At 37.1% G+C, this 26,505-nt stretch overlaps 2 protein-coding genes across 4 annotated transcripts in view; both read right to left on the minus strand.

The window, feature by feature from the left end:
• Positions 1-124: 124 nt before the first annotated feature.
• On the minus strand, positions 125-2,459 carry selplg (selectin P ligand). The gene is made up of 2 exons (XM_043238971.1): positions 2,220-2,459; positions 125-1,779 (listed from the first exon to the last, which is right to left on the minus strand). Exons 1-2 carry the CDS (start codon positions 2,220-2,222, stop codon positions 889-891), a joined length of 894 nt encoding a protein of 297 aa, XP_043094906.1. The 5' UTR covers positions 2,223-2,459; the 3' UTR covers positions 125-888.
• A 1,519-nt stretch (positions 2,460-3,978) lies between these two features.
• The window catches only part of coro1ca (coronin, actin binding protein, 1Ca), a 40,100-nt gene continuing 17,573 nt past the window's right edge, over positions 3,979-26,505 (minus strand). For all 3 annotated transcript variants that reach the window (XM_043238968.1, XM_043238970.1, XM_043238969.1), the window contains exons 2-11: positions 23,215-23,414; positions 12,787-12,909; positions 11,073-11,202; positions 10,026-10,207; positions 9,723-9,842; positions 9,174-9,278; positions 8,747-8,892; positions 7,128-7,185; positions 5,888-6,130; positions 3,979-4,854 (exon numbers count right to left, since the gene is read on the minus strand). In XM_043238968.1, coding sequence (XP_043094903.1) covers positions 4,735-4,854; positions 5,888-6,130; positions 7,128-7,185; positions 8,747-8,892; positions 9,174-9,278; positions 9,723-9,842; positions 10,026-10,207; positions 11,073-11,202; positions 12,787-12,909; positions 23,215-23,414 — 1,427 coding nt within the window. In that variant the 3' untranslated portion in view covers positions 3,979-4,734. The remainder of the gene's footprint in view (positions 4,855-5,887; positions 6,131-7,127; positions 7,186-8,746; positions 8,893-9,173; positions 9,279-9,722; positions 9,843-10,025; positions 10,208-11,072; positions 11,203-12,786; positions 12,910-23,214; positions 23,415-26,505) is intronic.

Raw genomic sequence — 26,505 nt, forward strand, 5'->3', positions numbered from 1 at the left:
GGAAGCATGGGATAAGGATAATCCAGAAATCCATAGCAAGTAGTTTCATCTATTTTATTTAGTTTTTTTTTTAAATCTTGTTTAGTTGACTCTTATTTAACTGAAAAAACAAAACAAAACAGGCTGCATATAATTTTTTATTTAATATTTATAAAAATTAGCCTGACTAACAATAACTGGGTTATCGCTACACAACTTTTTCATGTCATTTTGCACAATATTTACATACACATAGAATTGACATAGCCTATTATTAGCAGAAAACTAAACTACCTACAACCCCACTATGGTACAAATAAACAAACTAAATAGTTTTTTGCAGGGTTAATCTAATTGGTTTAGGTTCACAAAAAAGAAAGCGTCATTTCTTTGCAAAAGCTAAACTCTCTCTGGGTAAAAGTAAAAGCATGTATTTTATGTACATTTGCAATGATAACACGTTATATTCAGACCGTGATAATCTCCAACATCACTCTGTTGGAGTAAATTATACAGCGCTAGCTGAACCACAGACAGGAATAGACTATATTCAGCAATACATTCTGCCAAGCCCTACTAATGTCTGAGCTCCTCAGGGAACGTAGTAGCACAATATCGCAACAAAGAAATGATTAAATATAACATCTATACACAATTTCTTTTTTAAATGTTCCACCGATTTAAAAAAAAAAAAGAAAAAGATGTGGATTGCTGTACTGCAAATCATAAAAATGGTTGCTGGAACTTCACTAAGTGGGAAAACTCAAACCTCTACCACAGATAAACTGAGAGTGCAAACCATTCTAGAGCTGGGTTTGGGTCAAACCTCAGCACCGACTTAATGTTTAAAAGCAAAAAAATAAGAAATACTATCATGCATCCTGTTTTTCAGTGCATGGGTTTAAATTTCTAAAGAGGGCCCTCTGTATCAGGAAGAAAGCTGTTTAGAGTGAGATTATCTCCGTCAGGATCTCCGTCCTCAGTATTGGGGATCAGTGCTCCGTTACTCTTGGGATGCCGTCTTGGCTTTGGAACCGGGTGATCGGTGTCGTTCATCAGGGCAGAAATGCAAACCATCTCAGTCTCCTGGAGAATATGCGCCTTATGCCTGTATCTGTATCCGGAGAGTTTGGTAGCCAGGCAGATGGTACTGACGATGAAGATGGTGGTTAAAGCAGCCATGGACGCGATGGCAATGAGACAACGACTAACAAGTCCGTCCGCTTGAGAAGAGGCAGTGGAACATGAGCGGGTCGTGGCTGTGGTCAATTTCTTTGCGGTGGTTGAGGTAAGTTTTTTTGCATCTGTGGACATTCTCGTGGTCGCTGCTGTCATGAGCTTCCTTGTTACGTTACCAGGCTCCAGAGATGCAGGAAATGTGGGGGCAGAACTTCCTGTATGAGAAATGTGTCCAGTACTGTTACTTATTGTGGGAAGTTGGGTGTAAAAAGCGCTCCCGTTACTTGTCGTCCGGTCAACTGTCAGGTTCTCGGTTCCTGAAGTGGAGTTTTGATGGGTGTGGTTCATATCTGGAGCATGCTGGTAAACTGTAGTCTCAGAGATATTTAAATCAGATACTGTCTGTAACGTACTCGAATCCTTCAACGTTTCCACGGTGGTGCTGGTTGCATACTCTTCTCGAGCTACGGTTGCTGTACTGTGTGTGACGTTGTTTATCGATGTTACAATGTCACGAATTTCCCTTTTTATCCTAAAAGATCTTGACGTGACCGAACTGCTCAAAGTCAGCAGCAAAACAAGAACTGGTAAACACCCAAGTCGGTTAGTCACCATCGCCATCTGCACAGAAAGGACAGAGAACGGTGAAACATCAGCAAGCTTTATTTTCAAATTAATATGCTGTATGGTTATTCCACCCCAGTATATAAAGCGGAGAGGAACTTTCAGACAACGAGAAGTGAGAGCCAACTGAAGTCTAGCAACAATGGAAGAACAAAACACCTGATTGCTGCCTACTTTAACAAGGGTAAGTTTGTGACTGTAGCATGTGGTTACAATCCTTTTAGCTAACAAGGCGTTTTATTGTTTTACAGTTATACACACTCGAGTACTTAAGATTTAAAATACATCACGATTGCGGTTATGATCACACCTTATGAAATATTTAAGTTTACTCGCAGATATTCAGTCATGAACACTTCACAGACTTCAAAAAACACCACACAACTCAATTTAGACTAAATATACAGAATTCAAATAGAACTGAAAAAAGTACATACCATCCTTTTCTACCGTTGATTTGGAGTTCAATGGAACGTTAGGTCCCCCTCGCACACTTAATGTAATGTCGCAAAACCTACTCGCTGCAGAAAATACAGGAAGTCAAACCTCATGAAGCGTCAGGGTAAAGTTGAGGTTCTCAAACTGTGACGCAAACACAAATGAGCAAGAGAGGGCCTTAAATATCACGTCTTAGTTCCCTAAAACACTAACTTGTAACCAACCACGCTTCCACAAAAAGAGGTTTAATAATTAGAGAGAGACAAAAAAAAAAAAAAAAAAAAAAAAAGACAAAGGACAATGTTTCAGTTTATTCTTTATTTTTCTGGTAATCAGTAAGACTCTTTATACTTGAAGCAGATGAATGAACAAAAATGGAACAGTTATGCACAAAATGAAATTTCTAGTTCTTCTTCCTTTCGATTCTTATTTCATTTTATCATTGGAAACATTAAAGGCTCACAGTGTGCATAATGATGATGGGGATTCTTTAAAACCATCAAACTCCAAAATGATGGGCAAACACCTTCCTACAGCCGAAAAAAACCAACAAAAAAACAAAACGTAAAGGAAACCCTAAAAAAACGTATTTACAAACAAAGCATCAAAATAAATCACTTACATCCAGCCTCCTTCCTGCATTTTCTTTTCAACCTACAAAAATCCCTTTTCACTTTAATCAACCAAACGCTCGAGGCTGCATCACAGATGCCTCCTGAGGCCACTTAAACACTCATCATGGATCCATCGCACAGCTTGGCACATCTGTACCCATAAACACGACCCCTACATTGTCAAACCCTTCGCTTTAAAACTTCACCAAGAAAAGAGCGGAAGCAGAAAGAGCGAGACACAGATCTGAAGCCTTGTTTCAAACAAACTGTAGGTCACAAAATGCTTCTGAGGTGAGAAGACGCTGGCTATTTTAGACCAAAAAGCACAAGGAGGAAGGATGCTTTTCAGAATCTATGAAAGAGGCACTAGGCAGTGATGCAAACCGACAATGAGATATGAAGAAGCGTCAAAACGAAAACCACAAGAGAACGTTCTGACGAAGGACGTAGCCAAAGCAATCTGAACAACAGAATCACAGTTTCCTCTCTTCCTGGCATGGCCAATACATAAACGAAGGAGAGAAAAAAAAAAGTCAGCTGTCATCAGCTCGAACTTGCTGCACGCATATCATGTTCCTGAAATCATCATCTAGACGTGAGCCGTCTCTGGAGAGAACCGGTTCTGCATGACTGGGAGAGCAAGAGAAGACAGTGCATCACAAACAGACATATTAGGAAAAGGAAGTCAATCATGACTCGCTATTGTGCTGGTAGTCACGGTCTACAATGCACAGCAAAAGTATGTACATCAACTGAGATGGTGTGGACGGCAACTCAAGATGAGATTCGTAGGTATTAATGAGAAAGCAAAGTTCCTTGGACCTGAACGATGTCTGAACAATGTCAGAGTAAAAGCTATCGAGCTGGTAAAGCAATGAACTATGCGAGTTTTGCTGCGTTAACTAGTTCTGAGCTCATATCACCATGTTTTGGAATGCGAAACTAGAAGCTGAGACCTTTTTGAGTTAAAGTGAGACCCGTACTGGTTGTGGCTTCATTCAGGAGACAGGACACTAAGAAGAAGAACCGACTCAATTTGCTTACATTTGACGAGAAATGTTTGCCATCAAGAAAACGTGTGGAGTATTGAGTAGAGTACACATAAACTGTATTCATGGCAAATCACAATTGTTTTGATAATTAATATTTTAATACCCGATTAAAACAAAAAAGTCCTTAGTGGAATATTTTAGTGCACCTGTATTGTTTTCCAGTACTGGTTTGTAAACCGTCAACTCTACATGTTTGATTAAAATTTTTTTTTTTTTTTTTTTTTTATTCGCTAGAAACACACCTATAACATTGAGGAATGGTTCCAATGATTTCCCCTCCTTGCATTACTAGCGTATAGCTTTGTCCCTTATACAAAGTACAAAATGAAAAGCTAGTCAAATACTGTCGGGGAGGTGCATAACTCCTCATTTAATTTGGCAACTCAGAAGGGGCGAGAGGGAAACTGCAATACTGATGAACTTTGAGCTCATCAAGTTCATTTAACTTCATGAAGCAATCTGTTTGGTCACAATTTTAATAAGAAAAACAAAGCAAAAAAAAAAAGAAAAAGAAAAAACTTAAGACCTTTCGAGAACACCAGATAAAACACAGCCGTTGCAGAAAGATTTGGAGTGAGACTGAGTAAAAAGCTAAACGGGGTTAAATTTTGAGAGAAACTGAAGGCGTTTCTAGTTTTCCAAATGGCTATGAGGTATAAACAGGTTTTGGGGATGGCAAAAAAAAAAAAAAAAAAAAAAGAAAGAAGATAATCTTGGAATGTTGGTTGGAGTCTTTTCAAGGCAGGCTTCAGACGGAACGCTGTCATGGTGATTGGCAGTGACGGGTCCCGCCCACCTGGCCAATGGGATATCCTGAATAGAAGAAGGGGAAGGGATTTCAGGGTCCATTAGATGTCCATTTTAGACAGCTGCTCCTCAAGTTTGGCAATTCTTTTTTCCTGACTGCTGACCAGCTCTCTGAGAGATTTCATTTCTTTCAAAACCTCTTCCAGCTTAGCTTCACTTTTCTGTTAAGGAAAAAAGTAAAAGATAAAATTAAGGATAATTTTAATAAATGTTGTACCACACACACACACACACCATTTTTTTTATTTGAAGTCACCATTTACAGTGACTAAACACTTGAGTTTACTTTGAGATTTATTAGAATATCACTATAATATTACCCATATTTTAATATTGTTAATTTTCTATTACAGTACGCAATACTTACACATTTTTATTGACTTTTTAAAAATTCTCATATAAACATTTTTAGCGACATTTTATTGTTTTTTGCTTTGTTTTATTATTTCTATTAATAAATACAATACAGCAGATTAGAATGAAATAGAATAAAATAAAATGTGCAAGCACAAGGAGTTTGTTGTGTTTTTTCAGGAGCTCTGGGTACATAAAGAACATTTAAAAACAGGAAAAGGAAAAAAATTGGGAAAACACATTGGAAAGAAAACAGAAGTGTATTTTTGTATTATGTACTTTTTGATATTTTGTCATTTTAGTAAAAGTTTAATCTTTTTTTAATGAAAATGTTTTAAATTGTAAGAATCGCAGTTAAGAATTACAACACTGCATATGCAAATAATTAAGTCAGCTTGTAGAATAATCTTTAGGTGTGATGAACAGCAGCTAATTCTCGTTGGGGCAGTGCTAGGGCTCATGTGATTACAGCTCTGAGCAGAGAGCTGGGTTTAGTGGGTGGGACACACATGTGCTGTTGCTGTCATGTGGTTAAGCAGGCATGTGGTTGGGGGTTGGGTCTGCTGTAGAACATCCTTAAAACTGTAAAAACACTATATAAGAGCCAAAAAGAGAAGTTGGCCTTGAAAAACACAATAATTTAGCTGCATGAAGGTTGAAGCACAGATGTAACACGGCTGAAGAAACCATAGTCATTTATTACACATTACTCAGGGAATCTAGTGAAGAGAATTAAGATTAAGGAGGAAAAAAGTATATAGAAAAGAAAAAATTATATGGAATGCTGTTGGATGATGAAATGCACAGGAAAAAGTAAAGAAGCGAATGAGTCCGACTTACGATAGATGGTGTGGAGGTGGCAGTCTTGACGGCAGGGGCAGTATTCTCTGTGTTCTTGCTCATCTTGTTGTCTAGGATGTTCTTCTTGACCACTTTGAGATCCCGGTTCTTGCCTGGGATGTATCCATGTTTCAGGGATATCAGGATTGGATCTCCGTTCTTCCCATCAAACCAGTCCTCGGCCTCCAGGGGGGCATCCGGACCTGCCGTGTCCGGGTAAAGGTCATCCTGGAACAGGTCCGACTGATGGAAGGAAGAGTGTTAGTTGTTAAGATATGCAGGATATAAATCATGAAAATCATTCAATCAAACATGCAAAGGTAGAGATGCAGAGTTCAGTGGCTTGGTGTCAAAGCAGTTTTCTCAATTTATTTTTTCTTGTCTACGTATATTTATTAGTGCCGTCACATGATGAATCTCATCCAAAATAATTTTTTTTGTTTACATAACATATACGTGTGTGTGTGTGTGTGTGTGTGCGCTGGGAATATTTATTATGCACATAAATATACACGCATGCATGTATACATTTAATATATAAATGTAACATTTTTCTTAAATGTACACAATACACACACATTTTGGATGTGGTTAATCACAAAAAATCATTTTGACAGCACAATTTTTTTTATATATTTTACAAAATATATACATTACCATTTGAAAGCTTGAGTTCAGGTTTTTAGACAATAAAAAAAAAAAAAAAAAAAAAAAATATTTCACCCATAGTCACTATTGACCGAAACAGTCTGGTTACTGGTAACTTTTTTCAAAATGTCCTCCTGTGTGTTAAATTAAGGGTGAGTAAATGACAGATTTTTAATTTTTGGGTGGACCTCCTTTAATATGTATTGCTTTTTATTGTTAACGCACACTGGTGCTGGGTCAGAGGGTTATTCTTTTTAGAGAGCCCTTATTAAAACCAAATGGATGCAAAAGTGTTCTGTATTTGTCTCTGACTTCAAGCATTGCTGCCTCGCGCCGTGGTGAACAGCAATGAGCAGTGTATTGGTGTGAACATACTGTGGTATAAAGCTAAATTATAAAACGCAATGAAAGACCCGTAGCGGAGTAATAGTATTAAATCAAATCCAGTGAGAAAACCACCTGAATGAGTTTCAAAACTCTGGTCTGGTAAACTTTTATAACAGCTCCTTGACAATGCCAGAAACCAGTAGCCAAAGCAGGAAGAAGCCTGCACTCTTAAAAACAAAACAATAAAAGGACTGAAAAGGCTCACTTTTCTTGGCACGGTCATGATGATAGGTTCACACTTTCTCTCATGCAGTTTGTAAAACCTGAGAACACACACACACAAGCACACGGGTCTATTAGAACATGATCACAAGGGCAGAAGACATTAGTACAGGACTCATGTGTGAAGACACAACAGATCAAGGTGTGAGTAAAAAAACCAAAAAACACTGAGCAATTATGCATGAGCCTTAAATACCCACAAAACATGCATCACTCCTTGTTAGAAATACACATTTTATTCTGGAGGAACCAGCAGCCTTTTGTTAACCAGGTCTACTGCTGCCCTCTTTTGGGAGGATTGGGACTCTAGGTTCCCTGCATGCAGTGGTGTTGACAACCAGCACTATATATTAAAAACAGGGCTCCAGACATAAAAAAAAAAAAAAAAAAAAAAATTTAAATTAATTCGCTGTTTGCTCCTATAATTAACCAATTTAAGACAAAGTATTTTTAGGCACCATTTCAGAATAAAAGGGTTTATTTTTTTATATTTCAACTAAAATGTAAAAGTATGTCTCAAACTTAATCAGAAGAGCTGTTTACTACACCGATTCTATGCTAATATCGCAGATATTTTTCAGCATTAGCAACATACAATTATAGAAAGTGATGAATTTTATCTTTAGCTCCTTGCATTATTTCTCATGTAGAGAACAGGTAAAGTATAAATAGAACTATAGAATATAGCGCATATGTTTAGCAAAATGCTTTGTAGTTATTTTTCTAGCCGAATGATGAGCTTCTGGATGCCGAACGGTTACTCCGAGGTAAATATATTGTTACGTGTTCCGCAGTTTGAAACACCGAGCGATTATATGAATTTAAAAGCCGATGCTTTATTCATTAAAAAGGTAGCAGGGGCGCAAAGCTGACAGCTTTACCTGTTGTACTTTGTTCATGTTGTAAACGAAATAGGCACTGCTTTTCTGCACTTTTACTTCACACGTCTCCATGATTTTCGGTCTCTCTCATGCTGCCACAACAGGAGCAGCAGGTGTGCCGTCATCGCTGCTGCCGTTTGCAGAGATGACGACTTTTTCCACTAAAACTTTGATGCGCACTGTCTATAATGTTGTCAACATGACAAATCATTTGATCGCAGAACAGGAAATCAAGAATAGGAATAGAAAAAAAAAAAAAAAAAAACGCAAATTTATATTTTTGGTCACAAATGTGGCGCAGTCCAGAGCCCTGAAAAACTCAGCAGTTTATGAAAAACTAGCAAAATCTAGACAATCAACTACATAAAAAAATTGTTAATCTTGCAAAGAAACATCCAGGTTATATTTCACCTCAATACAAAAAAATAAAAATAAATAAAAAATAACATGCATATAAAAATGTAATTTTTTCCCATGCATTACATTAACAAATTATTTTAATAATTACAATGATGTATATCCTCTATTTGTTGTTGTCAACAAGAAAACATCCGATCTAGTTACAATGAACTATTTGTTTTAATTCAGTATATATTTAAAACAAATGCAATGTGGAAATGCTATAGATTTAGGCAAAGCAAAAATAAATAACTTATTTTGGAGTGAAATATGTTCCTGATGTTTCATGGGATTCTCCCACATGCTGCTTTCATCACTATACCTTGCGATCTCACACTTGTTCACATCCAGCCCTCTCTTGGGCATGTATCCCATGCCTCTCTGAGGCTCCTTAGTGGTAAAGGTGTTGAGGTAATGGACAAAAGGAGCTTCGTCCGTGATCTCAAAGTAGCGGATACTGCTGTCACCCTGTTAGAGACAAAACATCGGTCAGAACCAAAAGCCATTTCCAACAACAATCAGGTGTACACTTCCATTCAAAAGTCAGTAAAGTACTTTAACATTCTTCAAAAAAAGACTTTTTTGACAATAATCTAGTAAAATAATACTACTTAAATTTCATTATCTCAATCTTAATGTTATCAACTGTTGTGCTACTTCATGTTTTTAAAGAAAACAATGATGCATTGCAAAAAAAAGGAACAGAAATTCTCAAAACAATAGGACTTATTATAAGTAGAAGCATTTACCTTTCCACACAGGTAGACCACGTTAGTATCAGGATCATAAAAGGGCAGCAGGACTCCGTTACTGGTGTCCATCTCATGGACAGAAACGGGCTCCTCCATATTGTCCTGACAGACAAAAAGAGCAAATATGAAGTCTATGCCCATATTATGGATTTTTGAAAATGACCTTTTATGCAGTGTTTAACAGTGAATGAAAACATCCTGCAAAGTTTAAAATCTGAAAGTGAATAAAGTTATTGTCTCTCAAAAGAAAATGTTGACTCAAGAACTGTACTCACAAACACAGCTTTTTTTATGAAAAAGAAATCAACTAATCGACCAAATAAGGTAAAAATAAATGCATAAGACAATGAAATCTTTTTGCATGAATGTCAATCTGTTGTTGGGGACTCCCAAAGCCAAAATATGAACCTTTCATAACCCATAATAGGGGCACTTTAAAAAGAACAAATAGATGTTATTCACTTAATTTAACTGAGGTTAGTCTTGGCATTTATTCATAAGCAGGTGTTGGAATTATATTTGTCTGCTTTTTCCATGGCAACTTACCGGATCCCAGAGGGCGAGCTGTCTCTCACTCATGCGGCTAAAACCAGTGGTGAACACTTTGCCGTCAGACAGGAAAATTGCTCTCATGGGCCTGGCACCCTCATGGGCCTTGTCCTTCTCCTGTCAGCGAGACGCACCATAACAAATCACAACACTGCACACGCTCTCTCAAACTGAGCAGCTGAATGCTTTGAGTCAAGTAAACACATCAGTACAAAAGCCAGAGAAACATGTCAGTCTATGCCATTCAGAAACTACTAGATTCCCTTATAAAGTGCTTTCTGCCTATTCACAAGCACCCACCGCAATGATCTCCTCCTTGCGCGGGTCGATGACCCGGACCTTCTTGTCCTTGCAGGCGGTGCAGATGAGGCTGCCGTTGCGGTTCCAGCAGACGCTGAAGATGATATCAGGGTGCATGTCCTCCAGGGTGATCATGGACTCTCCAGTCCCCACATTCCAGATGATGATCACATTATCACAGCCTGTAGACAAGCCCACAAGAAATCTCTCAAGATAGGAAAATTATCATGAATTTTGAATGTTTGAAAGTTAAAGATGCTGTTTATTAGAAAGCAGCTGGAGAGGCTTTTTCCACTTAATTTTTTTTGGCAGACACTGATAAAAGGAAACTGAATGTGTGATCTGAGGTTCCTTAAAAACTGTGTGTGTTGTATCAAGAGGGCAATCTTACATTTGTGCGGTTTTTTTTTTGGTTTTGTTTTGTTTTTATTAATTTATTATCACTTATTCATATAATAATTTAAAATAAATTTATATAATCTATATTTTAACTATTTTATCTATTTATTTACTATGTTTTATTGTTTTTATATTTCTTATTATTTTGTCTCTTATGCATTATGATTGTTTGACCATGATTGTGGAGTTTTATGAATTGTTTTGTCTGAATTATTAAGAGATAAGTTCAAGGTTCATGGGCTGAGTTTGGTATAAGACTAGTTGCTGAATGTGTGTTCGTCAGACAAAGCCTAAGCATTGAAACAAACAACTAAGATTATACAATAAACTCTGCTTCTTTTTTATCATCATCATCATCATCATCATCATCACTTCATCTCCTGCTTCTTCCCTTCTCTGGCTTGATTCATTCAACTCAAAAAGGTTTTGGGTGGACCATTTTGCTGACTAATTGTTCAATTTCCAGACAAAACAGATTTCTGACAGGATCTGGCGACCGGGGGTGGATCTAACATTTAAAAACATGAACACGACTGAAATGCATATCGGTTCCTTAACCCCGTCTCCTCTCTCTTCCCTTTTGTTTCTTGTTTGCTCCGTTATGGTTACTATCAAGTTTCCTCGTCCGTGATAGATCGGGCTTCTCACCTGCGCTGAGCAGGACGTTGAGGGCGGTGGGATGCCAGGTAACAATTCCCACTCTTTTAGAATGACCCTCCAGCACCACCACTGGCTCTGACATGGAGGTCACCAAACCATTCTCTGGGATCTGCCACACCTGAAAACAACAAATATTCAAAAATATGAATTTGCTGCTAAAACATTATTGAAGTGCAAAGATAAGATCTGTTAGCTTTTGGTAAAAAAAAAAAAAAACCTTGAAAAAAAAGAAAAAAGCACACTGAATAGTAAATAAATAAGTCAAACAATTGTTTGATTTAGGTTTACTGTAGTTTTATTGTGATGAAATCATTCATTTCACAATATTTTTATATGACTATGACTAGTTTATTTAATTTTCCTGAAGGTGGCAGCAGAGGGCAAAGAAAAGAGTCCAGCAAGAGTTTTCATCTTAAACGAGGATTCAAAAGAAATAGTAGTAGTACTATGCTAGCATGCGATTTTGAAGTCAGCGTCCCTTTCTTAACCTCCTTTCATCTAACTCTGATTCTCAGAATTTATTAAATGGCTCTCTAAAACACTTGATCCTGATTGGATGATCACAACATTTTAATTGTTCTGTATAATGTGTAACAGACTGGACTGTACATTATTCCCTCACAGACACTGCTAAACCTATTTAGTATCATCATCATCACATTTATACCAGATTTTATGACTGTGAGAAGGTAGGGCAAAGAAAAACTGTAGGAATCATCAACTTCCGGGGCCCTGTCATTCCCCAGAGGGAACGAGAGACGGTGTCCTATTAAACTCGACACTTGTACACTCACTACACGTACACCAGCACTGCAGTTGCTGTTTTTCAGCACACTGGCCAAATATGGGCTAGTAGCATGATAAACAGAGCCAGAGCCAGCCAGACTGACCTCAGAACTATAAAATAGCAACTGCTGATTCAATGACTTCAGGCTGGGCTCAAACTAATCTAAAACAGTACAGAAGAGCGGGTTGAGTTGTGCTGTGCCGTTCACATGAGTCACGGGGCAGACTCTGCCAGCCACACATGGACTCAATGGGTGGGCGGGGATGCGATGCCGGCTATTCAAGGGCCTTATCTACAAACGCGTATATCCACATCAATAAACAAGTTTTAGAACGACTGCAGAGGTTTAGCTAGGGTTACACCACACGCAATGATAATACACAACACGATGCCATCATCTTGTGCATTTCTGTACAGAATCCGAACTTGCTGCTATTCAACAGTTCAGTCAAATTAAGGGTAGAAGAAATGGTCACAAATAGGGGTTTAAAAAAACGTATAATTTTGAAAATTAACATCATTAACATAACATTAAACGTTGAAGTGTATATCATTTATACTTAAAACTTTTTTGCATAAAGCTGATTAAATGCAAGACTAATATTAATGTTACAAAATATTTCCATTTCAAATAAATGCTGTTTTTTTTTACTTTCTAAACAATGTTTTACTGAGCAGCACAACTGTTTATAAATAATGTTTCTATTTCTACTTGAATATTTTCTGTAGATCACATGATACTAAGAACACCTGCAGTAATGATGTTAAAAATTCACCTTTGCCATCACAGAAACAAACTTAATTTAAACTATAAAATATTTATTCCTTCAGTACTGTATTATGTTTCAGTACAATATCTCTATATTTTCATTAGTTTAGATAAATGTTATGCAAAGATAAGGAAGGATGACGTACCATCACGGTGCAGTCCTCAGATCCACTAGCAATGACCTGGTCGTTGTGAGGGCACCAGTCAATGTCCAGAACAGGGCCAGTGTGGCCACATACTGTAGGGTAGGCCTTATCTATACGACCCGACTGCAAAGAGAAAACAAAAACCAAAGACAAACGTTAGATTATGAAAGCGTTCGGCCCTTTGGGAGAATGAAATGAGCTCTGACAACGCTAGCCAAGCTCTACGTAACACCAAAACAAACACTTATACCCTGGCCTGCGCTCATCAAATGAGGGGGAGACCAAGCCATTCTTCTCCAAATTTTCAAACAATAGCTCATCCGGTCATTCAAAATGACAGCAGAAACATTTACACACGACAGCCGATTTAAAATAAAAACAGATTGCAGGGCTTTTGTTCTCGTCAGCTCGGCTTCCAAATGCAGATACAGAATTACGCGAGCAATGGGCCCTTGACCCTTTCACTCAGAGTGAAAGGTCAAGAGGAGGTTTGGGCATGAAGAAAGCGTGAGAAAGCTAATATGAGACTGGCCTTAAAAAAAACAACAACAACAAAACCCCCCAAAACATCTATAATAACAAAAAATAAATCTCTACAGTTAAATACTAAATTAAATAAAATCTTAATAAACATTTAGAACAATAAATAAGCACAATAAGAAATTTATTTACACAATTTATTTTTTTTTATTTGTAATTTTTTTTTTCTTCCAAATAGTCTGTTTAAATTAATCAGCTCAGGGTTTTTTTTGCCATAATAAAAAAAGTTTACCACAATTAAAAATGTATAAATTCTCGCCAATTTAGAAGTTTGTTTACAACCCAAGTCAAAATTTGAATTGAATAATCATCACTTTTTTTATAAACATCTGTAAATATTGTAGTACATAAAATCAACAATATGGAAATAGATTTTTTGGCAACACTTTATTTTAGAGTCTCTTAACCGCTTATTAGCAAGCATATTACTAGAGTATTAGCCATATATTAGTAGTAATTAAGAACATATTAATGCCTTATTCTACATCTCTAATCCTACCCAATATGTAAACTTAACTACCTTACTAACTATTAATCGACAAATAAGAAATTTATCAGGGAAAAAGTCGTCAATAGTTAATAGTAAATAAGTGTTCCCTATTGTAAAAAGTTTTTCTAGTTTGCATTTAAAAGCTATGCAGACTAGTGCAAATGCAGCCAGATTTCACGAGACTGTTTGCACGCACGTTTGTATATGAAAAACAGTGTTGTTCTTCATTCTGAGCACCTTATGTAATACCATTATACAATTCTAGGGGAAAAACTGCAACAAGATTTCCCTCCTCTCCCTTGCACACAGCAAACAAAGAAACCAAATAAAGGCACGGCTGCGGTTCCAAGCCCAGTCAGCTGACTTCCTGATGACATCAGTGGCCTCTGCTCTGTGGGTCACGACCTCTGCTCTCCGCACAGGGCTGTGTGATCAGGTGTCATCTAATGGAGAGACGACCGCACCCGCACTTTTTGTCCGCCACGCTGATGCTGTGTCTATGGTGCGATGACGTCACAGCAGAAGGCCCAGCCCAGCGGAGCACAAGAGCACGGGCTCTCTCAGGCCCGGCCTGCACAAAAAGACTCTACCCACCTGTTCGGAAAACCACTTTGTGTACACATTCCTTCTCAAGTCTGGGCATGGCTATAACGCAGCCTTCTGAAAGAGAAACTACATCTTTCTCAGATGTTTGTGAGCCAACCACCCTGTTTTGGTAAGGCATACATCAGAAGATGTTCCTAAAACAGAACAAATAATCCAAGACTCACACACGGAGGCCTATTATCAGGAACTTTGATTACCAATCACTTCACGAACAGCTAAACAAACACACAGACAGCGCTGCTGCTCGCCAATAACAACAGAATTCACTTAAGGTTCCACAATCCAGCTGCGGGCAGCAGTCTGTCAGCCATCGCATGCAACAAAAAGACAACAAACCAAGATACGTGTTGGCATGAGACTGGTGTGAGAGAATCACTGATGTTGTCTGCGTTGTGAAGATATGACGATGTACTGCTGGTAAACAGGATACGTGCAGAAAGGAATGGAAGGTCATTCATCTAGAAACGTATTAACACCTTTCAACAGTACAACAGTAAGCATTTTACTGAAGAATTCATCTGCTTTTTAAAACATTTCTGCTTTTAAACCCTGCTTACTTTAAGTAAATGTAAAAATAAAAAAAAGTTAAAAGTAAAATAAGTATACAATTAAATACAGGCATATAAGCAATTTGTGTGCAGCAGTCCTTTAACTATAACGTGCCGCAAGAAAAAGCATACAATGAACACTTGCTATCTCATGATCTTTTGCACTTTGTTTTTGGCTTGTTTAGTCACAGTCATGTGGAAGGAACCAATGGCAGAAAAGATGGGGGAGGTGATATAAGGGCACTAGTTCTCTCAAGGGGACTGGTAAGTAGCCATAACTCAAAGCTTCAGGATGATGCACATGCATTATTGATCTCCTAACATTATTGCCATTTGGGGTTTTTTTTATTGATCACTGACATTGGAGCAGAAGGTCATCAGTAATCATCTACTTATGGATTCTAGAACAGCTTGCTTTATTATTTATTAATGACGGAGATAGTATATAAAACTTGTCTTTGTGCTTTTAAAGGCAGCCTTGTAAAAATTAAGCAAACTGTAAAAACACACAAATGCACCAACAGATGGATTACATTCATCATACATCATTTGAAAGATCAGTAAAGATCTTTTAAAACAACAATTTTTATTTACTTTTTATTTATTAACCATTTATGATTGTGGGAAAGAAATCTGAAATAAATCAAGTATGCATTATGGTAAATTCTATACTCACAAGGAAGCTCAGCTAAACTTATATCATGAATATTTATGCTAGTTAATTATAGCTTACTAAAACCAGAGCCATCCAAAATCAGCGCTGCAGTGCAGCGAGTCTAACCTGTTGCATAGCAACTGTAGCAGCATTACTGCAGATCCCTCACCTCAAGTAACACAGGTCTGCCTTAACCCATACAATCACTAAAACCAGGATTCCCTGTAGTCAGAGAGAGAGAGAGAGAGATACCAGTGAAGAGAGACATGGAAAGAGGAAATGAAAGAGACAGAATGACAGGACAGGCTGTGGAGGTTGCCAACAGAAAGTATTACAGAAGCAGAGCCGCTTTCGACAGAAGCTGAAGCATGTCTGTCTTATCTAGTCAGCGTGGAAATTTCCATTTCCTCTGCGAGTCCATGAGGACCCAGAGGCAGCAGACTACAGCTGACCTGACTGAAGCACCCCAGCAGCCGTCCAACCACACGTCATCAGCCACACAAACAGCCAATCAGGACTGAGAGGGTGGGGTCAGCTGCATGTCAGAATGAGAGCTTCTCAGGGCCAGCAGGTGTATGCAGTTGGCTAATACATATGACCTGAATGACAGAGGAGGAGGGTAGAATATAGAAATGAGGTAGAAAGATCACCAGATAAGAGAGATCCTGTGTTGTGAGTTTTTTTTTTTTTTTTTTTTTTTTTAAACAGGTTTTACTGATATACCATTAACTATACATCAAATTCCGTAAATATAAAACAACAACAATGAATGTAGTTATTAGTATTGAATTTTACTATTACTTTAAGTTGTTCATCAGGAATAAAACCGTATAATAATAATAATAATAATAATAATAATAATAGCATTAAATATTCTATAAATATTATTTAAAATTATTTGTAACTAAATGTATTTGCTATAACAGATACAAAAATACATATAATAATTTAATAAAAATTATATAATATATATTTATAAAAACATACATTTAAAGAAATCTCTTAATGACCACAGTGGACTTGACACATCAACCAAAAAAACAAACAAAAAAAAACTGCCCCCTTTTCTTCTACGCTTATATCAAAGAATCTATTGGGCACAAGCAGTGTGCTTTAGCCAATGGAAGGGAAAGAGGAAATGGGTCTGGAAGGCTGACAGGCGGGAGCTGAGGATGACCATATAAGGTAAAATCTGCAGTCAGCAGCCGCCAGAGCACGGTCGCTGCAGCAGGAACAGTAGGGGGCTCCTGGAATACAGACTGGGAATCAGAATGACACATCCATGGCCACACACACACACACACACACACACACACACTCAGCTGTGTACATGTGGCAGCGCAGGATATAGGGAGGTGGACTTTGATGACACTGAATTCTCACTTCCTTCCTGCGTGCCCCCTTTTCCTATCTTTTTCTCATCTTTGGTGCTCTCGTTCTCCTGCTTTCCCGCTTTTCTGTGAAGTGACTGCAGGAATCAAATAGGTCTGCACAAGGGCCTAGTTCAGAGCCAGGAATCCCACAAATGTGTCCAACATATGGTTGGATCAATACTAAATATTTTTTGGCTTTTGCTAAAGCAGCAAATAAACAGTCCAGGATGGCTGATGATGTGAAACTACGGCTGTAGTACAGATTTAATTTCAGTGATCTCCGTAACCTTTGTAACCTATTCAGTTCAGCATTGTGCTACTTTTTATAGTTAGATTGAACTCTCATCAAAATTGATTAACTTCACATTGAAATCATGATCACTATTAAAATAAGATTTTTTTTTTTACAGCCTGATCTGATCCGAACAAACATTTTCTTACCAACCATCACTGAATAAAAGACGCTAATGTCTTTTAGATTCTCCATAGAATTGATTCTGCTCTTTTCATCTTTATTTCTGTAAAGCTACTTTGGCACAATTTGTAATGTTTAAAGCACTAAGGTACTTTTAATGAAACCCCTCGTCTGGATTTATACGCAGTACTGTTGAAAAGTTTGGTCTTTTGTTTGTCAATTCAGTAAACTCTAAAGAAATTGAATCATGAAATCAACACATTCATGTCACATTGCCTAAAGCATCGATCAAAAGGCCTTGCAGATCCATCTTAAATCAATGTAGGACATACAGTCCACACAGGTTAAGCTCCATCATCAGCATTTGTGGTGCATATCATTCAAAAGTGACACGGATTACCGGCTTTACATGGGCATGACAGGAAAGATAAGCCATTTTATCACATCTCATCGGTCTCATGTTCACACGTATAATGCTTTAGTCTTATCACACGTTTGATTGCATTGCAAGGCTTTACAATGTTTTTAAAAAGTAAACGATTATGCGTTTTACTCGACACGCAGTCACTAAACACATGCTCTGGGAGTCCGCGTCGGGATTTTAGACTTCGAATAAGTGTAAACTGGCAATGTTTCATATTTTGTGTGGTCAGTCTGAATGGAAAGCATGAATGCAAGGTCTGCGGAAGACTACAGGCATCCGTTTCCCACCGCTTTCCTTCTTACGTTAATGAGAGAACACAGCTGAATGAAGGGGGAGGGTGTCAGGAGAAAGACAGACATGTGATTAGTTAGACACCTGATGGTCTCCTGAGGGGGAGAGACAATAAGAGTCTGATTCATGCTGCTCTGCCTCCCACACAAAGAATCCAGCCACAGCCCGACTTAAACTTCCCCCGGCTGACAGGACTACAGTACAGAACTTCAGCATCTCACGGCAAAGTACACCAGAGTCAGTACTAACGCATACAAGTGCATCCATGACATGCCACGTTCAGGTAAAATTAGAAGGCAGTTCAGCCTGGCAAGAGAGAAATCAAAAAGAAGCGCTTAAAACGAGCATGTTGCACACATAAAATCTGTGCGCATATATACACACACACACACTATGTGTACTACAAAATGTTTATGGTTAAATAGTCACATTATTTGAGAATTACTTTTGCTGAAAGTTAGTTGTAAACAAATGTAAAAAGCTCAAATGTGTAAAAAAAAAAAAAAAAAATGCCAAAACCGATAAAAGCAAAATGTTCTTTAAAAAAATCTTTATTATTTAGAATAAATCATGCCATAAGTTCACAAAACATAAAAACTAAAATTACTAAATGAAAATGTGCAAAAAAAACAACTATATTTTATTATTTTATTTTAGAATAAATAATAAAAATGGGCAATATTGGAACGCTATATTTAGAATAAATAACATTCATACATTGAGACTTGCAAAAGATTTAGCAGTGTTATTTAATTTTTTCTGCTAAGATTAAGCTTGAGTGAACGTTAGATGGCAAAGAAAAAAAAAACAAAAAAAAAAACATATGCAAGAAAAGTACCACTATTAATACCACAAGTCTATCACTACCCTCATCAGGATAGTCTGCCATTGTTGTTATTTTATTACTATTAACTATATAACTGTATAAGACAAAATATCCATGTGACAAAATGACATGTGGGCGAATTAAAATAAGCATACTGAAACCTATCAGCCTTTCTCCAACCCCGGCCACTTACACATCAAGAGCCCTGAACACTCAGCCAAACAGCTACCACTACTCCCTGCTGGGAAACAATAGACAGACGCATGGGTCTGAGGATTTTGGAGAATCAAGTGAGGATGAGGAGTTCCCATACAGATTTGAGCTGGGAAACAAAGAGCTGTCCAGAACCTGGCATACGCACAGGGACAATAGCTCCCCCAGAGCCAGCTGTCCGATTGCAGGGGGCTTCTGGGAACGGGGCAGCCTGGGAAGACGGACCATAGACAGATGCAGGGCTGCCCTGAATCAGAGGAGATACTTAGGGAGGGGTGCAGAGCGTCAGATGAAGCAGAAGGACAGCAGACAGGACATAACACAGACACAAAAGAACCAAAAAAAAGACACTGAAGTGAAGAGTTTCTTGTGAAGGCTAAATTTAAAGAAACTAAGGATGTAATAATTCACTCAACTCACAATGCGATAATTTATGATACTGGTTTCAAAATATGATCTGATTCTCAAACAAAATCAGATTTAAGACAAAATAAGAATGAAGAGTTGTCTTTATTATTTGCTGCACATTTCTGAAAATGTAAAAAAACAATATTAAAATTAAGCCCAAATCCAAAAAAATCAATTATACAAAAGAAATCTATTCATGTAAACAAACTAAGGCTTTGTCTGTGCTCTCTCTTTTTTTTTTTTTAAGGAGGTAACCACTGAATTTTAAGCTGATGTCCACACAAAAAGTAGTTCATTACACTTAAATCAAATTGCTATATGGAATAGAATCTGTAAAACATTTAAGCTGCAAAATTCTGTTCAAATATGAATGAATGAATGAATGAAGGGAGGAGACACGCGGTTTTGTTTACTGCTAACGAAATGACTATTTTGTCAAAAAACATTTTACCAAAAAATGTAATTTCATTAAGACAAATTAAATTTGGGTCATACTTTTATTACTTGTGGAAACACAATTTTAAGTAAGTAAAGGTAAGGTTGTTTGACCTTATTACTAAAAATATAGTGTATAATAAAATAAAAAAATAAAAATAAAAAAAGTGTATAGTAAAATATAGTAAAAATATTAATTAGCAAGTTTTTGTGTTTTGCGTTTGTACCTAAAATAGATTTTGATTTCTACAGAAAACCTTGGGAGTCACAGCAAAAAACGTTTAATCCCAGCTCATTTTAGTCCTACGTCAAAGGAACAGACAGATGGATCAAGCAATCTGCTCTGGGAAAACAGTGAGAATGTGAGGACAAACATGATTTATTTTCACAGATTAATAAATTCCCCTCACACTTGCATTATTCATCTGAACATCAGTGTTGGAATGACAATGGATTTATACTACTGTAATCCATCACTTTTTTTTTTTTTTTTTTTTTTTTAAACTAACACAAAACCTAAGCTTCAAGAACCAATAATAAAACCAATAATGTAAATAACATGAGATTCTGTCCTCTGCATGCTGAGCTCGTCTGGCCGTGCAGCTGAGCGCTTGAGTGTGACATCATTTACGAGTGCGTGCACAAACGCACATGTGTGTGTGTGTGTGTGTGTGTGTGTGACGCTGATGACAGGCCTCGGGATCCAGGCGAGAGCCCGAAGAGGTTTGGATGTCACAGTCGCGTCTGAGCGCTCTCTAATTACAGAGAACTGTTCTGCTTGTCAACACCACTGCTCCGGGTTGTCGCGCTAATCTTACCACAGTAATCTGAGATCAGATATGAATACAACACTTTCTACAGTTGGACAACTACTAAAAAGACAAAACTCATAACCAAGTCTTACAGGAATAGTTCGCCCAACCATGTCATTATTTACTCATTTTTTTTACGGTGAAGACTGAATTATGTCAAGATATCTTAGATATCTTTTTTTCATGAAATGGAAGTCATTGGTAACCAAAACATCTTAATTTGTACTTCCACAGGAGAAGTAAAGTAAAGTTTGGAATGAATGTTGATAATTTAATCACGTTTGGGTGAACACAGGATGCTTCAGGCTTAGTATAAGTTCATTTAAATTTTAAACACAGATGACGTTACTTAGATTTGCATAGAGGAGGTGACAGAGTAAGTGTACTCAAAGAAACTAAATATATTGACCACAAGATTAGATTTTTTTATTTTGTTTACAATAAAAGAGATCTAAAAATGAAGGACCATGGATGATAAATAAATCACTACAACTGTTATTATTATACACTATGTAATAGGTGAATATTTTTCAAAATCTAATTTCACCTTTGTTTGGGGTGTCTAAGTATTAAGATACACGTTTCTCTGTGTATATACATATATATATATATATATATATATATATATATATATATATATAAAAACATTTTCAAAAAACCAAAAAGTATATGAGCAGTGTTCACAAATATGAGAGCAAAAACTTCAAGTGAGCTAGGAAAAAAAAAAAAACCCAGAATGAACCATACACTTCAACTTGCACAAACATGCAGACTCACTAAACCAACAAATGCAAAAGCACTAAACCGTGTACATACATAGCAGACTAGGTGACACACACTTCATCCAGATGAAGCAAATCTCTGCTGCTGTAACACAAGCAGACGGCAGTACAGTGACAGAAGGTTAAAGAGGGTAGTGCATTAAGCTCCGAGGTAACAAAATCCCAGCAGGCCTGAGATCTTCATCACACGTATCGAATGACAGAGCGCTGCAAAGATTCAAACCACAAATTCTACTTCTGTTATCACAAGCAATTAAGAAAAAGAAGAAATCCTCACTGGGTAACAAATAACTTAGCTTAGTTAGAGTTGGAAATGCCAATACTGTTACAGTTACGTTGTTGCTTTTTTATAATTTTGTTAGTGATGCGCCAAAATTCACCTTTACTGAAAACCAAACCCAAAAACCGTGCTTCACTATATAGACGCAGCCTGGATAATGTGTGGTTTTTAAACGTCGATGGAGTTTTCAGTGGGGTAGAGCAAGTATTTTTCAGCCTGACGTGGCCAGACCATGCTTCAACAACACTGAGACTCCCAGCAGAACGCCCTTTACTTCTAACAGCTCTGGCACAAACACATCAAGGCAGACGTCTGATGAATCATACCCATCATAATCGCCTCCATTTGTAGAGACGCAGGGTTGTAATTATGTGTGTGTACATTCAAACATGGACAAAGAACATAAGCGTGACAAAGCTGCAGCTTGAGACCACTTAAGCAGAGGTTGCAGCGAAGAAAGGATCAACTCTACACCTTTACATAACATCAATTTTGCTGAAAGAGTTTCATGGCTTGGGTCATGACTTTTCCACAGTTAGGACATAATCTCACCTCAGATTCTTGTAGGTCTTTTGCTAAAGTAATGTTCTTCTCAAACTTTCAAGGAATAGTTCAATGCATGTTAACTTTTTACACCAAACCTGTATTCTGTTTTACTCTATGTAGAACAAAAAGTATTTAGCCTGGACCTAATGGTTCAGTGAAAATGGCAAACTTAATAGATTTGCTCTTTGCTTTTTCCTATTATAACAACTTGCCATCCATTTTTCTCATCATGAATTGTCTTTATACGAGGAGTGTGGAAATTTGAAAAAAAAAAAATTAACTTTTTATTTACATTTTTTAAAAACTACATTGTTACAATGTACAATATCACAGTGTTTAATGTATCTTTAATAAAAAAAAAAACATTTTAGTCTATTAAAGTGTAGCATTAAAACATCACCTGTTTCTCGTCTCTGTTTTCTTTTAATGCCGTCAAACTATTAAATCACATCCAAAATAAGTTTTTGTATACATAAAAAATATCTACTATGTATATACAAATAAATAAATATATACACATTTAAGACAAAATATGCCGTTTATATATTAATTATATTTAAAAAATTAAAATATATTTGTTTCCAAAATATATGCTATATGTGAGTGGCTGCAAACAAACATAATAAATATTCACAGTATACACACATATATTAATTTTGGATGCAATTAACCTTAATTAAATCATTTTACAGCACTAATTTCTTTTAATACCTCCAAACCACATTTTAACTAGCCATGACCAGAATTTTCACTCAAGAACAATGTCATTTAACAGATCTCTCACCTTATGAAGAGGCAAAACCATGAACGCTCCTCCTCCGCTGGCTTCCACAATTATGGCAACAAATTTGGGGTTGACTGCGCAGAAAGCGCTATCCCACGTGACCCGGGACACCCTGATGTCATCATAGCACTGGTCATTCTTCACCGCCTGGCCGAACACATGCCGGAATTTACTCTGTCGCACAACCCGTTTGAACATATCTGAACAAGAAAAAGAGGACAAGAATGATAAATGAAGTCATAACATGAACTCTTGAGTGCTTTCACTGAACAGACATGAACCACGTATAGGAAGAAATGGTTGAAATGCCATGTATTCTTGATTTTATGGTCCACGCCATGCATTCGTAACTTTTCTTAACGACAAGTAGATCTGCAGCGATTCAATGCATTTCAAGCGCAAATTCCGATTTAGGCTCAACACATTAGTGCACGGCAATCCGTAATCCAATGGTGTTGTGTAAATGGCACTTTTATAGTGCTTAAACATGGTCTTAATCCTCTAGCTAGTATAAATATAATCCTAAAACGTGACATGCTGCAACAGTCGCAATAAAAGTCAATAATTACCTGAGCAGAACAATGGCACTTCAACATGATACAGTTATAACTGCTAAAACTGCCAAACGTCCACATGATTTCACAGTGTCTGGCACACAGAGCAATGATGAAATCCATCTTAAAGAGCTCCGCTGAAAAACCAAACCGAGTTCAAAGTGGGAAAGATGGTTTTGACAGAACACGTACCAGATGGGTTCACTATGGCCAATGTGGAAAGGAACTGGAATAAATCCCCACTCAGAGCGCATTAAATCTCCCTATTTCACACAGCAAACTCCAACACTACACATTGGTCTCTATGCTATCTGTTTCGGCTTGTCTTGCGTCAGTTTTAACACAAACCTGAATTACGAGAACTTTCTATCTTCGTGCCATTTCCCAATGAAAACAACTGAGGCCCAACTAAAACAGTAGAAACCTTAGGGCTGCAATGAGTCAAAAAACCAGGAAAAAAAAAAAAAAAAAAAAAGAAGCAAAATACAACCCTCATTGCTCAGGGGGTGAGAAACAATGTGATTACATTAAGACTGTAATGTAGTTAACATTCAGATAAGCACATTTAGACATGCGTGTTAGACATAAACGCCTTTATAACAATCCGGGCTGGTGCAAAAATGAAGAAAAACCCGAAAAAAGTTCGAACATTATTTGAAAAAGTTGCTAATTATTCATTTTTATTCAGTCAAAGTTGATGTATAACTAAAACCAAAATTAAAAATATAGGGACATTAAAAGAGAAAAACCCGAAAAAACAAAATCACCCAAATTACAGTACTAAAATAACAAGCAGGCTACATACATAAATTAATATTGTGAATAATTTATCAGTGCATGGGTTTCAAAATGTATAAAAATATTTACCTCGCAAAGTTAATTAAAACGTCATACATAGACCCTGAAATGAAAACAGCCAACCTTTTGTTTTATATGTTCTTTCCATTTACATTTTTATATTAATATTACAGTCAATAGTGAACGGTAGAAGACCGGCGTGAGGGAATGAGGACAGGAAGCAGTTCCTGTTGGTGGGTGTGGCTGTTTGACTGAGGGAAAAATGTGACCTTTGTTTCCTGATAATACAGTGTGAAGCACAAAAGGTTTTGTACCAATCACATGCTACAACTTCTGTCTCTCAACACCATGGATATCCCGCTATACAGAAGACATTCATAGACATTATCTTCCATACACCATTTCTAATACACATCTGTCAATATGTAAACAATCTTATGCCTTTAAGACCATTGTTACTAGTAGTGCCAATCCACTGTGCTGCATGTCAAAACTTTAATGCGGCATCTTAAATCTCTAGAGAAAAAAAAAAAAAGATGCACTGTGACTTACGGATCAACAATTAAACTGATTAAAAAAAAAAAAAAAAAAAAAACTTGGTTGCATGACATTTTAAAGTCTAAGGTTTAAAAAAACCTTAAACTAAGAATATTTTCATGAACATGTACTGCGTAAACCTACATTTTATTTTGCCATTTTGTCACAAAGTTTTTCACAAATGAAAAGTGTGTGAACAGACTCTCAGAGAAGCTCTAAAGAAACACACAAACTACAAATACGTCCATTGGACGCTCTTTTGTTTTTGTGACATTTTATTAACAATAGGCCGTCTGATACTGGGCAGATATGGCTATGATGCTATATCTCACACTTCCTCCGGCACCACAGAAGGCCCCGCACAGCACACTACTACAACAGCAGGCTCGAAATACCACACATGCTCCAAACAAACTCGACTGCTGCCATTTCCTCATTCTCACCCCTTTCATTGCCTCATTTCCCATAAGCTGCTGAGGTCGACTGCCTGAGGGTAACATAAGTTCAGAAAGAACGGCAATCTCTTCGGGAGCACAAGTGGAACCAAAAAAGGTTGTTTGGGCAGCAGAGACGGCTCTTCGCAAGTTCTCAAAAAGCAACTTTAGGTTCAACAAACTGTCTTTTGTGCAAATAAGGATGTACAAAACAACAGAGACAGGGAACATTGTGGTTACACTGCTTCTCTTCTTGGTTACTGCTCAGCTGATTAAAGCAGCAAATGAAATGGAACAACAGAGAGCTAGAAGACGAATCCTAAATTCACAAGACCCACACTTTGATGAGACCGTATGCTAGCTTAGCAGACTAACTGAATTGCTTCTTAACTGCAAGTTAACTGAGGAAAAATAAATAAATAAATAAAAATTAGCCTACATAACTATACGTGACTAACAATTAGGGTTACAAAGGGATGGAAAACTAGCAGTAAATTACCCAAAACATTTTGCAGATTTTTTTTTTTTTTTGAACTGGGAAAAAAATTAATTGGACAAACAAGAAATAAACTGGTGAACTGGTGTATGTATTTATAAAGACTTCTTGCATAACCTCACCTGGCTCAGAATATTTTCCTTTGCAAGCCTCTGCAAAGGTTCTGTCAAACATTCACTCTCGCCTGTAGCAATATTATGTTTGCATGAGCATTCGGAGGCACTGCTTGCATTCTTTTGTCTGTTTTAATCAATCACTACATCATCTCTACGATTTAAAACAAGCTCGAAATACATTCCAAACAGAAAGGTGTAATTCGGAGCATGTGTAAGTCAATTCCTCATGATTGCGAAATTTATCTATTACCACACCTCACAATCAAGATAAAACCGTTTTCCTTTTATTCCACACCAGAAGCAAGCGAAGAACCATTGGTTGTGTTGTGTGTAAAGAGTGCAATTGTAGCAAATTC

Source organism: Puntigrus tetrazona, chromosome 5 (genome assembly GCF_018831695.1).
Source record: "Puntigrus tetrazona isolate hp1 chromosome 5, ASM1883169v1, whole genome shotgun sequence".
NCBI lineage: Eukaryota > Metazoa > Chordata > Actinopteri > Cypriniformes > Cyprinidae > Puntigrus > Puntigrus tetrazona.